Source organism: Oryza glaberrima, chromosome 10 (assembly GCF_000147395.1).
Source record: "Oryza glaberrima chromosome 10, OglaRS2, whole genome shotgun sequence".
NCBI classification, from domain to species: domain Eukaryota; kingdom Viridiplantae; phylum Streptophyta; class Magnoliopsida; order Poales; family Poaceae; genus Oryza; species Oryza glaberrima.
In genome coordinates, this window is record NC_068335.1 from 16,793,723 (window position 1) to 16,809,469 (window position 15,747).

The 15,747-nt window shown below is 41.8% G+C and overlaps 2 protein-coding genes across 4 annotated transcripts; both read right to left on the reverse strand.

The window, feature by feature from the left end:
* Positions 1-224: 224 nt before the first annotated feature.
* LOC127786168 (probable leucine-rich repeat receptor-like protein kinase At1g35710) lies at positions 225-3,468 on the reverse strand. Of its 3 annotated transcripts, none has more exons than XM_052313498.1 (2): positions 700-3,468; positions 225-612 (listed from the first exon to the last, which is right to left on the reverse strand). In XM_052313498.1, exons 1-2 carry the CDS (start codon positions 3,452-3,454, stop codon positions 335-337), a joined length of 3,033 nt encoding a protein of 1,010 aa, XP_052169458.1. In that variant the 5' UTR covers positions 3,455-3,468; the 3' UTR covers positions 225-334. The 3 variants fall into 3 exon arrangements, with proteins under 3 accessions (XP_052169458.1, XP_052169457.1, XP_052169459.1); XM_052313499.1 differs by having other exon boundaries at positions 433-628; XM_052313497.1 differs by having other exon boundaries at positions 225-3,468.
* Positions 3,469-8,844: 5,376 nt separating this feature from the next.
* On the reverse strand, positions 8,845-11,013 carry LOC127786020 (receptor-like protein EIX2). Its single transcript, XM_052313344.1, has one exon. The coding sequence runs from the start codon at positions 10,540-10,542 to the stop codon at positions 9,016-9,018; it is 1,527 nt and encodes a 508-aa protein (XP_052169304.1). The 5' UTR covers positions 10,543-11,013; the 3' UTR covers positions 8,845-9,015.
* Between the last annotated feature and the right edge of the window lie 4,734 nt (positions 11,014-15,747).

The window sequence follows — 15,747 nt, forward strand, 5'->3', positions numbered from 1 at the left end:
CAGAATGTTCTGGTAATTGTTTAGATATGGCTGCAGCCTGTAGGAGATCAGCCCGGCTCCGAAGATTGTCTCGGGCTGTAGCAGGAGATCAGGCACGCGTCACTCGTGCGCGTGGTGTTGCACAGGCGGTCTTGTGCGGCACGGACGCAGACAATATCATTCTCTTGATCAGTATTTTTTTTTAAACAATAGTACATAAAGCAAGGGCTGCCCAAATGTGCGTGCCTCAAATAAATTGGTCTAGTCAATTACAATACTTAACATAAATAACAGAAGCCATAGCAGAAGCAAAGCTGCGGCAGATCTGAAGAATAAAAGAATAGAAGTTTTTGGTTTAGTGCGTGCATCTTTTGCATTTTTCACAACTTCTTTGTATGTGGTCAACAAAATGAAAAACAAAAAGTCTTAATGGCTTAAGTAAAAGTAGAGATCCAAACCAAAGCCAAAACCCAAAAACAATGCCAATAGTTACAGAGTAAAATAAGTCCATATCAAATTCTTCATTTTTCTCATCCAATCTAGATGCATGGCAGGCTATACTCAATGGGAAGCCACAAAGAGCCAAATTGTTGCTATAGATTGATGGGTCCACGAGTGTCTGAAGTTGACTTCCTGTAGGTATTCTGCCCTGTAAGTGGTTGTTTGACAAATTTAACACACTGAGGGATGATAGATTTGAAATGGTTGCAGGGATAATACCTGAAAGCTCATTGCATGACAAGTCAAGGGACTCCAAGATATTCAAATTGCCAATTCTTTCGGGAATACTGCCTGATAAATCGTTCCTTGACAAGTTCAAAAACCGGAGGCCCCGAAGGTATGTGAGCTCTTTTGGGATTTCACCGTAAAGTGAATTGCCTGATAAATCAATGCCTGTCATTAACATAGCTGTTCTTTGAAAAGTTTCTTCATGTCCCTTCCATTGTATGCTAACTCTGTCTCTAGACTGATCAAGAGGGGACTGATTTTTGGGTTCTCTTCTACGGTGAGGCTTGGGAACCTGGGGCACTTCTGGCTGAAAAGGGGTGCTTTCCGCGTTAAAATATTCTGTCACGGGCAAGGTTTTTGTTTGTGTCATGGATGATAAGTTGCCAAAACTTGTTGGGATGAATCCAGTTAACACATTGCTGGCCATGTCAAGAAGTTGAAGCTGAGAAAGTTGGGATAATTCTGTAGGAATCTCTCCACTGAAATTATTTGATCGAAGGATAAGAATTCTTAGGAGAGGAAGACTAGTTCCAATCCAAGAGGGAATATGGCCAAAGAACTTGTTGTTCCCCATATCTAGGGTAACAAGCGCTCCGCATTTGCGAATAATATTTGGGAAAACTCCAGAGAAACTATTGTTAGCGAGATGCATCGATTGTAGAGGAAGTTGAAGGCCTTTTGATGCTGGCAATTCTCCTGAAAAGCCGTTTCCGGAGATGTCCATAAACAGCAAAGCTTGCAACTCCCACCAACAACTTGGGAGCTCACCATTGAATCGGTTATTTGATAGATCCAAAAACTGAAGAGATGACAATGTACAAAAGGTCGAATCAAGGTTGCCGGATATGCTGTTACCGTTGATTGACAGATATGTGAGGTTGGTGCACTGTCCCCAGTCAGACGACAGCTCGCCGGCGAGCTTGCTGCCGGAGACGTCCAGGTAGGCCAATTTGGGGTGCACACCGAAGGCCTCCGAGATGTCGCCAGTGAAGTGGTTCTCCTCCAGCCGGACACGGACCAGCGCCGTGCAGTTCTTCAGGCACGGCGGCAGCGTGCCGCTGAAGTTGTTGTAGTTCGCCGTGAGGTGGTCCAGCGCGAAGCCGTCGCAGATGTGGCGCGGCAGCTCGCCGGAGAAGCTGTTGTTGGTGAAGCTGACGTGCTGCAAGGCCAGGCCCTTGCCGAGGTCCGCCGGGATGGTGCCGCTCATGTGGTTGTCGAACACGGCGAGGTACTGGAGGCTCCTGAGGTCCGTGATGGTGGCTGGCAGCTCGCCGTGCAGACTGTTGGTGTTGACGTCGAGGCTTTGCAACGCCGTCATGTTGCCGATCTCAGGCGGGATTACGCCGGTGAGATTGTTGAAGAATAGCTCCAACTTTGTGAGCTGCTTGAGCTTGCCGAGCGAGCTGGGGATCGGTCCGGTGAGCGAGTTCACCGACAAATCCAGCTCTGTCAGGTTCTCCAGCTCGCCGAGCTCTGCCGGGATGGAGCCGGTAAGGTTGTTGGTGAATAGATACAGGAATTGCAGTTTCTTCGCCTTGCCGAGCTCCGGCGGAATCTTGCCGGTCAACGAGTTGTTCTGCACTTGGAAGGATATGAGCTCCGGCCAGCTCGTGAACAACACCGGCGGGATCTCACCGGTGAGATTGTTCGTTGCAATTCCGAAGTCTGTTATTGCCTTCATCCCGGCGAACGCCGGCGGCAAGCCACCGGTGAGCTGGTTCAAAGACAGCTCCAAAAAAGTGAGATTCTTAAGATTGCCTAGCTGCGACGGCAGAGAGGAAACAAGCCCAGCGTTCTTGATGTCGAGCCGCTGCAGCATGTGGAGCCGGCCAAGAACCGGCGGGATCGCCCCGCCCAGCTGGTTGTCGCCAAGTTCAAGAATCCTCAATTGCGGCATCGACCCAAGGAACTCTGGGATGCCGCCGGTGAGATTGTTGCCGGCCATCCGTAGGTCCTGGAGCTTCGTCAACCTCCCAAGCGACGCCGGAATCAGGCCGGAGAACGAATTGATGGACAGGTTGAGATACCTCAGATTCGGGAGCTTCTCCGGCAGCGTGTCCGGCATCTGCCCGAACAGAGTGTTTTGCGACAAGTCGAGGTAGGTGACGTTGGGGCTCTTGAGGATGAAGTCCGGGAAGCTGCCATTGAAGGAGTTGAGGTAGAGCGACATGAACGTGACGGTGGGCATCGGCGAGAACTTGGCGAACTCCTGGTCGGTAAGGTAGTTTGCTCCCAGATCAAAATGGACAATGTTGGGGAGACGGCTTAGCTGGTGGGGGATGGCGCCGACGAGGTTGTTGTTGTAGAGGCGGAGGTCGACGAGGTCGGAGAGGTCGCCGAGCTGCGGCGGGATGGAGTCGGTGAATCCATTGTTGCCGAGGTCTAGCGAGGCGAGGGAGCTCAGCCGCGAGACGCTAGCCGGGATGGCGCCGGTGAGGTTATTCCCGTTGAGGTCGAGCTCGATCAGCGCCGGGAGCGCCGCGAAGTCGAGCTTGTCGAGGCCGCCGCTGAGGCCGGCGCCCCTGAGCCGCAGCTTCGCGACGCGGCCGGAGTCGCAGGCCACGCCGTGCCACCTGCACACCGGCGCGGCGCGGCTCCACCCGGACAGCGCGGCCGCGTCGTCCTGCAGGCTGGCCTTCCACGCCAGCAGCGCCTCCGCTTCCGTCGGCGTCGCCGCATTGGCCGGCGCAGGGATGGCAGCAGCCGCCGCCACGAGGATGAGCAGAGGGAGGACGACGCGTGACATGTGGGCAGTCTCGACGCCTTCATTGGCTGGGGGAGGGCGAACTGCTGTGATACGAACGAGTGGCTAAAACACGTGCGCGTGAATTGATACGAGCGTCGCCGTCGCTTCCCGCCATATTGGACTCTGGCTGGGTCAATCGTTCAAAATGGGAGGATTTCTTCCACACCTGCGTAGCTCTCTCTCTTACAGCAATGTGAAAATCGCAAGAATCACTCTGTAAATGTCATTTGAGTTTGAGATTTTTTTTATATAAACTAATTTATTACAAATATCCCCCTTCTAATTTACCTTGGTTATTTTGCGATTCTTCCTCAGTTGTTGTTGCTCGCACCTTTTCTTTTTCTCCTCAAACTCAAGGTAACATTTAGGATGGTTTTTTAATAATTTTCCAATGGATCTTTACCAATTCATAAGTAAAACTCGATGCTGGAAATAAAAACAACATGTATTTGTTGTTAAAAATTCAAAATGTCTCTGCAGTTTTTAGTGTTTAACACCTTTAAATATTAGACATATATTTGATCATTTATCTTATTAAAAAAATTAAAAAATAAGTCATGCTAAAAGTATATTTAATAAGAAATTAAATCACAGCAAAAATAAATAATAAATACATATATTTTTAAATAAGATAAATGATTAACATACGTGACATAAACATTAAAAACTAGAGGGAATATCTTTTATTGGCTTCTGTCTAGTTTTAGAGCACATTGTGGCTATGTTAGGAGATTTATTCTAAAAAATAAAAACCAAAATATATTTAACCGGAACTTTCTTATTAAACAAAGAATAACTAGCATGGTGGCCCGCGTAGATTGCGCGGCTAACATCATTATATTTTCTCTCATATAATAGCATATATGTTTTCTCAATGTATCATTCAAATATATTAAAATGACAACATAATTTTAAATTTTGTACTAACTTTACGAAACTACTAATGTTTAATATTCATATTGTATTTTATATATGTATTAGTTATTAATTATGTTTAATACCAAATATTAGTTATTGGTAAATTATATTCCTATAAAAACTCTAGACTCATCTTTGAATATTTCTTTTTTGAGTAAAATACACTAGCGGTCCTTAAACTTGTCCTGAGGTTTCATTTAGGTCCACGAACTTGCAAAGCGCACATCGAGATCCCTAAACTTGGTTTAATGTATCATCCCGGTCCAAAGCGTCGTTTGACCGTGGTCTTGCCTACGTGGCACGCCACGTGGACGATGGCATGGTGGTTTTTTTTTCCTCTCCCCTTTTCTTTTTCCTCCTAGTCTTTTATCTTCTTCCTCCACTAGAGCCACCTCGAGCTCCCCCTTGTCGAAGAGGTCGAAGAAGAGAGAAATGAAAGAGGAAGAAGGAAGAAAAAAAAGAAATAATAATAATGTGCCATGTCATCGTCTATATGTCATGCCACGTAGGCAAGACCATGGTCAAACGACGCTTTGGACCGGGGTGATACAATAAACCAAGTTTAGGGACCTCGATACACACTTTGCAAGTTCATGGACCTAGATGAAACCTGCTTACAAGTTTAAGGACCGCCAGTGCAATTTACTCTAATTTTATTATGTTTATTCCGAATTTTAGTTAGTTTTACACTCCTATATGGACTCTATACTCTACTTCTAATATTCCTTATTTTTAATTCCGAATTTCTATTATTTCTTAATTGTATTTCAATATGGAATCTATACTCTACTTCTAATATTCCTTATTTTTAATTCCAAATTCCTACTATTTCTTAATTGTATTTCTATATGGACTCTATACTTTTCTTCTAATATTCTTTATTTTATTCTGAATTTCAGTTATTTATAAATTGTATTTCTATATGGACTCTAGTCTCCTTTTCCAATATTCCTTGTTTTTTAATTCCGAATTTTAACTATTTCTAAATTGTATTTCTATATGGACTCTGTTTTTTATTTTTCTCCGATTAATATGAGAATTCCTAGGCCGTGAGAACGAACATGGAGGCTCATTTTTCTATTCCTTTAATAAGTTAACTAGCTGGGTGACCCGCGCAATTACGCGGCTAGCACCCAAACAAAATCATATATTATTTTAGTATGATTCATTTAAAATTTATTAAATAACTAACTCATTGTCTTAAGACTTTGAAAGACCAAACCTTATCATCCTCGTGTTTCTAATTATATAGTTTTTAAAAGTCACACCAGTTGCTAATCCTTATGTCATCTCCTTCTTTATTTGCTTGCTCGATCTATCACTATTTCTATTTATTCTTCTTGGAACATTTAAAAATTGGATTTTATAGTTTTTTAGAGTTTATTGTTATGTTGGGTTTCATTTTTATAATATCTAGATGTCCCGTCAAACTTTGCTATTATACTCCTCTATGGCCCGTCCACTGTCTCTTCTCTTTATTGCCATTGAGATTTTTAAAATCGAACATAATTATCGTTTGTGTTCATTTTTTACTTTCTAGAAGTCCCGCCAAACCGTCAGCGGCTTTGCCATTGTACTCCTCTACGGTTCGCCCGCTGCCTCCCTTCTTTATTGTCATTGAGATTTTAAAATCAAACATGATTATTATTGTTTTTTTTACTTTTTAGAAGTTCCAAACCTTTAAAAATTGGACTTGTAGTTTTATTTTTTATAATTTTTAGAAGTCCCTTCAAACGATGCCACTATGCCCCTCTACAGCCCGTCCGCCGCCTACTCTTTATTGTCATTGTGATTCTAAAAATCGAACATAACTATCGTTAGAATTTATTTTTTATTTTCTAGAAGTCCCGTCAACCGTCGGCGGCTCTGCAACTATGCTCTTATACACCCTGCCCACTGATTTTCCTTTTTATTCCTTTTTATCAATGGTGTTTTTTTTTACTTTCTAGAAGTCTCGGCAACCGCCTTACTTGTTTGCTTCACGGCCTACTTGACGTCCCACCTTTTAATCATCATTAGGATTCTATTTGGTGTTTTATTAACAATTTTTATATATCGTATCAACCGCCATCACTCTACTCCTTTATATGCATGGTACTTAATTTATCTCGTCATGTGTTTTAGATGGTTTTCTTTCAATAGTCTTTATTTTTATCACAAATTTTATACATTGTATTCCTAATTGAAATCTTATTTTTCTTTTTCTATTTTCATAATTTAATTTTTTTAGAAAAATTAGTTAATACCGTATTGTGTTCTTTTAATGTTTTTATTTTTTATTTTCAATTTTAGTTGTTTCAAAATTGTATTCCTACTTGAACTCTCTTTTAATTTTTCTAATTTTGGATATTATTTTATTTTTTATTCAAAATTTTTATTAATCTCGTATTGGGTTCTTATATGGATTCTTCGTTCAGTATTGCCTATTTTTAATTCCGAATTTCAGCTAATTTTAAATTGTATTCATACTTGAACTCTTCTTTTATTTTCTTTTGCTAATTTCAGATTTATTTTTATTCTGAATTTTAATTAATCTCGTATTGGGTTCTTGTATGTACTCTTCTTTTAATATTCCTTATTTTTAATTCCGAATTTCAGTTATTTTTAAATTGTATTCCTACTTGGACTCTCCTTTCCTTTTCTAATTTTGGATTTTATTTTATTTTTATTTCGAATTTTGATTAATCTCGTATTGGGTTCTTATATGGAAACTTCTTTCAATATTGCTTATTTTTAATTCCGATTTTCAGCTATTTTTAAACTATATTTCTACTTGGACTCTCCTTTCCTTTTCTAATTTTGGATTTTATTTTATTTTTATTTTGAATTTTGATTAATCTCGTATTGGGTTCTTATATGGAAACTTATTTCAATATTGCTTATTTTTAATTCCGAATTTCAGATATTTTTAAATCGTACTTTTACTTGGACTCTCCTTTTCTTTTTTTTTCTTTTTCTCTGATTAATGTGGGAATTTCTAGCCCCCACAGCGAACATGGTGCCTCCATTTAAGGCTGTTTTAATAATATAATAGATAATAGATAGATAGATTGGACAATCAAATTTGTCTAGTCATCCATCTCACCATCATCTGGGTGAGGGAACAACTATAAGGGTTTTGTTATAAAAAAAACAGTTTCTATTGAACGCTTCTAGCATAGTCCACCAAAACGCTTAGGAGCCAGGTGCATGTAAGTAATTATTGAGCGAAGCTTAAGGGCTTGTTGATTTGATGTCATTTTCAACCCTTCAGTGATATTTTATGGTAATTCCAGAGCTTTACACTCTCAAATATTCTACCAAACTTTGGTAAGATCACAAACCAAACGCTTTCATCCACACCTTATTACCTTACCAAAAATTGGTCACGGCAAAATTTAGTATTATCAAATTTTGTTAGGTTTATTTTCGATTTTGCTATATCTCACTCGAAAGATTTTTTCTTATCTCTCACTCGATTTTCTCGCTCAAATTTACAGTGCATTTTCTTGTAAATTACAGTGTAATTTATGAAACTTACATTGTAACTTTTGTAAGTTACAGTGTAATTTTTGAATCTTCGCATGTAAGTTTTGAAATTTGTATTGGATTTGGTCTTTTTCTTGAAAATATGGTAATTTAGTGTCCATTATGATATTTCTTAGTTACTTTTTGCCTTTTACTATGTCTATCGGATTTTAATCCAAAGATTAAAAATCTGTGTGATACGATCATAAAAATTTTTCGAAAGATGCATAGGTACTCCCGTTTGTTTTAGTGAAGTAAGCAAGCCCTGAAAACCTACGTCCGCCATTCCCTGTTGACCATAGAATCTCCTATGCTGGTACTAGATAAATACATTCACATACATTTTTTCAGTGATATTTCGAACAAAAACAAATGTTCCTAACACAAAAATCAAACAAATGGCCCTCAACAATAGACAAAATGTGAAAATAATTTGTACAATATTAGGTGTGTAATCATCAATACAGAAGTTACAATAAAATTTTCCTTCCAAAAACAGAAGAAGGTAACCGGGCATTCACTCGGCCTTTTTTTTTTCTCCTTTGTACTTTATACTAAGAAAGTGAGAATTTCACATTATTGATAGTTTAAAAAAATATAGTAATTAATAACTATGTACACCCACACTAATACTTCTTCCATGCTTTTAATATCTCAATTTATTATTTAAAAAATAGAAATAATAGAGTTATATCTGTGTTTGAGTCTCAATTTAGCATTTTCATGATTTGATAATTTCGAATTTTGGAATTAACAAAAACCGAGCCGTCCTATGCTTGGTCTGTCAATCATATTTTCTATAATTTAGGTCCTATTTGGCAGATCTCACATGCACACTGGAGTAGTAGTTTAAAATTTTGTATTTCATATAAAACTAAAGCAAAATGATTCATCCAAATGTAATGAATATAGTAATTCGATTTCAGATGTAATGAATATCCAAGCATAGCAGCATCTGTTGGTAGTATATAAGATGGACCTGTGCCATATAATTTTGGATGGATGCAGTAACTTCTTACATCTTAGTCTTGATACAAAGGAAGTTTGTTGGGGGTCCTATGACTCCTGCCAATTACAGAACACTGACAAAACTAACCATGCTACATCTTCAGATGGTACAGCAAGAAAACACACAGCTACAAATACTGATCAGTATTTCCTCTTGAAAGAAATTTATCAACAGAGGAGACTTTCTGCATAACTTTACATTGCATGCCATCAACAAAACTGAAAATGGCATACCTCCAGGTTCCGATGGAAAGGAGCATTCCGAACCATAGCCAAAAACCGAAAACCACTCCAGCCATTACACAGTAGTAGAAATACTGGTCCTCGCATGTTCTACAGTCTCTCTCATCTGACGCAACTAAAGCATTTGTGCATGAAATGTTTAACGGAGGGCCACAGAGCCCCGAATTATGGCTGTATATTGATGGGTCAGTGAAGGTTTGAAGTTGATTCCCGGTGGGTATCTTGCCTGATAGATGATTATACGAGAGATTAAGAGTGCTAAGGGTAGATATACCAGCAAGGCTTGGAGGAATGGCTCCTGAAATTTCATTTGACGAGAGGTCAAGGGACTCAAGATTTTTCAAACTACCTATGTTTTCAGGTATCCCACACGATAGATTGTTCCTTGACAAGTTCAGAAATCGAAGGCCTTGGAGGTTTGTTAACTCATCGGGGATGCATTCAGACAATGAGTTACCTGACAAATCAATACCCGTCATTAATTGAAGTGTTTTTTGGAAAATTATCTCCTGCCCCTTCCAGATTATATCGATTCTATCCTGATAGGTAGACCCATCTAATGATCCCGCACTGGATACAATTTTTGGATTCTTCATGGATGTTAAGTTGCCAAAAGATGTGGGAATCGACCCTGTCAAACTGTTGTTGGTCATATCTAGCAGTTGGAGTTGAGAAAGATGTGATAACTCAGAAGGAATTTCACCGGTGAAGTTGTTTGATCTAAGGCTAAGAATCTTCAAAGATGAAAGGCCTTTCCCAATCCAAGGAGGAATGCCACCAAAGAAATTGTTGTTCCCAATATCTAAAGTGACCAGCGTCTGGCATCCCTTTAACGCTGATGGAAAAACACCGGTGAAGCCGTTGCCGGCAAGATGAACCGATTCAAGAGAACAATTGTAGCTTGTCTTGACTGCAGGGATTTCACCTGAGAAGCGGTTGTGGGAGAGGTCCATGAACTGCAGGCTCTGCAGATTCCACCAGCAGTCTGGCAGCTTACCGGTGAGCTTGTTGTTTGACAGGTCCAGGATCTGGAGAGAAAGCAACCTGCAAAAGGCCGAGCCGGAGCTGCTGTTGGAGGAGTTGCCGTTGAGGACGTTGTACTTCTCCGGCATGACTGCGCCGCCGTCATATAGCCTCCGAGCCGGCCTGCCGGAGAAGTCGTCTTTGTCATTGCGGTAGTAGTTTTCGTCATCGTCGTCGACGTCGTATATTCTCCGTGCCGGCCTGCCGGAGAAGACGTCGTCGTCATCATCATGGTAGTAGTTGTCATCGTCTTCGTCCCCATCGTAATGGTAGTAGTGATCGTCCTCATCGGCATCGAGGCCCAAGCTCGTCACCCGTTGAGGAGATGATAACAGCAAGAGGGAGAGGGAGATGCAGAGGCGCAGCACGAGAGGGGCCTTGGCTGCCATGGCTGGATTTGGTAGAGTGCAAAGGAGCTTGTGGAACTGAAGTATTGAACTCCACTTGTAAAGCTGCAGGAGTATTTCTTTCTCTCTTTCTTGGTATGGCTATGGACAGGGGGCGAGGTTGACCGTGACCATGGGGGTCGTCGGGTGTGGGTGCTGCGGATTAGGAATTTGGAGCGCTCGCCGTGTCGCGGTCGGCGCATGTTTCACACGGCACAGCGACAGCGATGGACCAGCCGGCTCCACCATGTGAGATGACTTGGACTGAGGACCCGAGAAAGGCACACTATCCAGCCAGAGTCAAGGATGGAGCCAATGGCGAGCAGTGCAGTTTTGCAGTCAAAATTTCAGAACACGGTGGAGTTGTCAGAGACGGATGGTACCTTGATGAGAGGCTCGCGCGATGATGGCGCTCCTGTCCCCTCCTCGCCGTCTTCCTCCCGCACCGCGTCCCTCCTCCTCCTCGCAGGCATTTCCTCGAGCACATCGTGCGGGCCGCGAGCACGCCGGCGAGACCGAGACATTCCGCAGAGCGCCGCCGCCTGGGCAAAGCCCAGGGTAGGTGGGGGGACGAGCTCTGGCCGCCGCGGATGCGGCAGCGCTTCGATTGGAGCCACGACGGCGGCGGCGGCGCGCGACGGCCGGGACCCTCGCTCCGCCGCGTCGGAGACAGAGGCCGACGCCGACGCCGACACGAGCGCAAAGTAGCTCGTTCTGACGCGGTTTCGTGCTCACTGCCGGCGGGCCCAGTTTCGTCCTCGATTCGCGAGCCCGGCCGAAACAAAACGAAACGAAGCCCGCTTCCGTCATCTTTACGGCCCATTAGTACATGCTTCACACGGTGCTCGTGTTCATGGGCTTCGTCCATTTAGTACGGCCCAGTACAGTCCTCGTCTCGATGGCCCATCACCTGTAAATCTGTAATGAGCCGTACTTCTCCACGGAGTACTCTGCTAGTCTGCTAGTACGAGCGAAGTCGTCAGGATGATGACCAGCTGACGTCACGTTGGCTTCTACTTGAAACATTTTCTGAACTTCATACGGGAAAAGCAAAAAGGTTTATTCCGTAATTCCGTATGAAACAAGTGAATAGTGATATTAGACTCCTAGGCAAGATCGACATAAAATTGTCCTAGGCTCCTAGCAAGGAATTCAGATCAAGTTCAGTTATACTTTTAACTGCAATGTACACGTGGACCCACAATCCAGAGTCACACGGAACGATCCTACAAAAGCTGCAGACATAAATTCTCTGTATTTATTGTACAGGACAGCATGTCATCAGTAAAATAAATCTCGATGCCATACTAGTGAATTGCCGTAAATTGTTGTATCGTCATTAGTGCTAGTTACGACGGCAACATAAGTACTCCTATATGGCTATATATAGCACCAGAACAAATTTGTTGCTGTTGCTGGCTTGCTGCCGCGGCAGCTATACCCTGCTGGTGCACCATATATAGACAGTTTTTTTCTTTACTGTTGCGATTCGACGTACTAGTATTATTTGATCCGGAGAGTCCACTGAACAAAATGGCTAAAATTGATCCTAATTCTGCCCCCATGTTCTTTCTTTTCTACGTTTATTAGTACCTCAGAAAAAACTAACCAACTTCAAAAAAAATATTAAAAGATGAAGGAAGTATATATTAACCTGTTGTATTGAGCTCTACATTAGCTATTACCACAAATTATTTTTTTTAAACAACAACAAGGTTGTACGACGTTTCTATTGATATTACCTACTAGAGATTATCCTCATTATGCATAAGCACGTGCCTAGCATTTGCATGACTTTTACGCGAACATTCGTGTATTAGACGTACCCTCGACTCCTACCGAAAAGTGGTGGGAATGTGAGATGATCAAAGCAGTAGCTTGACGGGGTCTTTTTGCTAGCCCCTTCAATTTACTCCAGCAAACTTGGACACAATATGTCAATATCCACTGGTAGAGAAACCATCTTTGGTCGGTCGACCCAAATCCACAATAGTCCTGGTTCCATTAAAAACTGGGACTAAAAATGATTTTTAGTCCCCGTTAATAAGAGGAAGATCTTTAGTCCCGGTTGTTGTTACCAACCGGGACTAAAAATCATCTTTAATCCCGGTTGGTAACTCCAACCGGGACTAAAGTTCATTTTTAGTCCCGGTTGATTCCATGTCAGCCGTGTCAGGGCCCTAGGATCTTTAGTCCCGGTTAGTAACACCAACCGGGACTAAAAACCTATTTTTAGTCCCGGTTGGTGATACTAACCGGGAATAAAAATCAAAACACACTATATAATCCTTAGTATCGATCCTCTTTTCCCGTCCACAACAAACTCCTCCCTCTATCTCTTTTTTTTCCTCTCTAACTTCTTTATCTCTTTCCTTATCTCTAACTCCCCTCCTCTCCTTCCTTTTTTCCTTCACCCACAGTGCAGAAGCGTGCCGGCGCCGTGGCGGCGGCGGGTGGCCGGCGTGGAGGCGGCGACGCGGAGGACGGCGCGGAGGCGGGCGGCCGGCGCGGCGGCGCCGGGGGACACGCAGCGGTGCGGGGGGCCGCGCGGAGGCAGCCTGCGCGGCGGCAGCACGGGGGGCCGCTCGGCGGCGACCGGCGCGGCGGCGGGCGGCGGCGGCGCGGCGCCGGCCGGCCGGCGCGGAGGGGAGGCGGCAGTGGCCGCCGGCCGGATTTTTTTTTCTTTTTTTTTTGAGATGTGAATCTGTGATGTATTTTTGTGTGAGATGTGAATCTGTGATGAATTTTTTAGAACCTTGTGATGTAATTTTTTTTAAGAGTTTGTGATGTATTTGGAGATGATTTGTTTGAGGATTTGAGGATTTGGAGATGTTCTGTGATATGTGATGATTTGGATATGTAAGGGGATGGTGTGAAATCAATATTCAATATTAAAAACAGAAAAAAAAAGAAAAAATATCTTTAGTCCCGGTTGGTGTTATCAACCGGGACTAAAGATGCCCCAACCGGGACTAAAGATAGCGATCTTTAGTCCCGGATTCGTATTCCCGGTTAGAAAACCGGGACTACAAGGGGGGTTACGAACCGGGACTAAAAAGCACTTCTCCACCGGTTATCTATTTATGTTTATCTTTCTTGATTTTTTTTTAAAAAAAACTACTGCACAGTTATCGTGTTATGCATGGTGGTGATAGTTCTGTTCAAAGTTTCAAACACACTTGTTCAATGGTCATACATGAATGGAACCCACCGCAGTTAATAGCGCTGGAGAGGGCCATATTCGTGTGTGAGGCAGTACAGTTTGTTGCGTGTCGTGTAGCCGTACGAGCTACCAGTCTTCCACAGCTATCTATCTCGCGGAGTAATAATGGCTTGGACTTGGGAGTGTACTAATAGTATTTTCTGTTCCTAAATCTTGATTGTTTAGGGCCTGTTTAGGTGGTGAAATGAAAATATTTGGATGTCACATTGAACATTTGATCGGATGTCGGAAGAGTTTTCGGACACAAATGAAAAAACTAATTTCATAGCTCGTCTGGAATCCATGAGACAAATCTTTCGAGCCTAATTAATCCGCCATTAGCACATATGGGTTACTGTAGCATTTATGGCTAATCATAGACTAATTAGACTCAAAAGATTCGTCTCGTGATTTCCATCATAACTGTACAATTAGTTTCTTTTTTCATCTACATTTAATGCTCCGTACATATCTCCAAAGATTCGATGTGATGTTTTAGGAAAAAACTTTTTGGGAACTAAACAGGCCCTTAGCAAAAATCGTGGATAAATCAAAATATTCATTTATTACCTGATTGATTAAATTTTAAATTGTATGTACTCCCTCCATATTCGTAAAGAAAGTTGTTTAGGACAGCGACACGGTCTCCAAAACACAACTTTGACTACTTGTTTCTATAAAAATATTTATTGAAAAGTGATATATGTATACTTTTATGAAAATATTTTTCAAGACAAATCTATTCATATAACTTTTATATCTTCAAACTCAACGACTTGAAAGTTATTCATGATTTATATTCCCAAGGTTTGACTTAAACATAGTCCTAAACGACTTCCTTTACGAGTACGGAAGGAGTACTATTCTTCTGATTGATCCATTTAAAATTGCTTGGGATCATAATCAATATCTCATAAATAAGGCCCCGTTTGGTTCGCGAAATGAAATTTTTTGGGTGTCACATCGGACGTTTGACCGGATGTCAGAAGGGGTTTTCGAACACGAATAAAAAAAACTAATTTCATAACTTTCCTAGAAACCGCAAGATGAATTTATTAAGCCTAATTAATCCGTCATTAGCACATGTGAGTTACTGTAGCACATATGGTTAATCATGGACTAATTAGGCTCAAAAGATTCGTCTCGCGGTTTTCGTGTAAACTGTGCAATTAGTTTTTCTTTTTACTATATGTAATGCTCCATACATATGGCCAAAGATTCGATGTAATGTTTTTGGGAAAAAAAAATTGGGAACTAAACAAGGCCTAAGGGTAACCAACGGAATGCGTGTTCAGGTTCGTTGCTGGATTGGATTCTTTTTTAGACGGAGGGGGTACGTTCACGTCTCATAAAAACCAACTAGTATCAGATATAACACATCTTAGTGTTCAAATTCGTAGTACTAAGGCCCTGTTTAGTTCCAAAGTTTTTTTTTCCAAACTTTCAACTTTTCATCACATCAAACCTTTCATACACACAACTTTTCTATCATATCATACCAATTTCAACCAAATCAACTTCCAATGTGAACTAAACACAGCCTAAGATATTTTACATCTGATTCTAGATTCATTTTTTATGTAACGGAGGGAGCAGCTAGATTCATTATGGTGTAACCAATCTACCTCAGTTCAAATTATAAATTTAACACGGATGCTCGTATTTACGGTTAATTATTCTTTCACTAATAGATAACATACCTGTTAGTAATGAGACGCATGGTAGGGTGTATAGAGGACCGTGATGAATTCGTCAAGTTTATAGAGATAGAGTATACATACATATTTTTATAAAGATGAGTGTACGTGTATCGTGAACGTCTATTTTTATACATTGGTTTTTATATATAAAAATTTGAATCCTATAAATGCTTACATACTGGAGTATTATTTGGACATCTATCTATCTCGGGGAGTAATAAATGGCTGGACTTGAAGAGTGTCGCAGTACTGTAGCAGGGTCGACAGCGACCGTCCTGCCAATAGGGAATCAATGCGGCCCCCGTC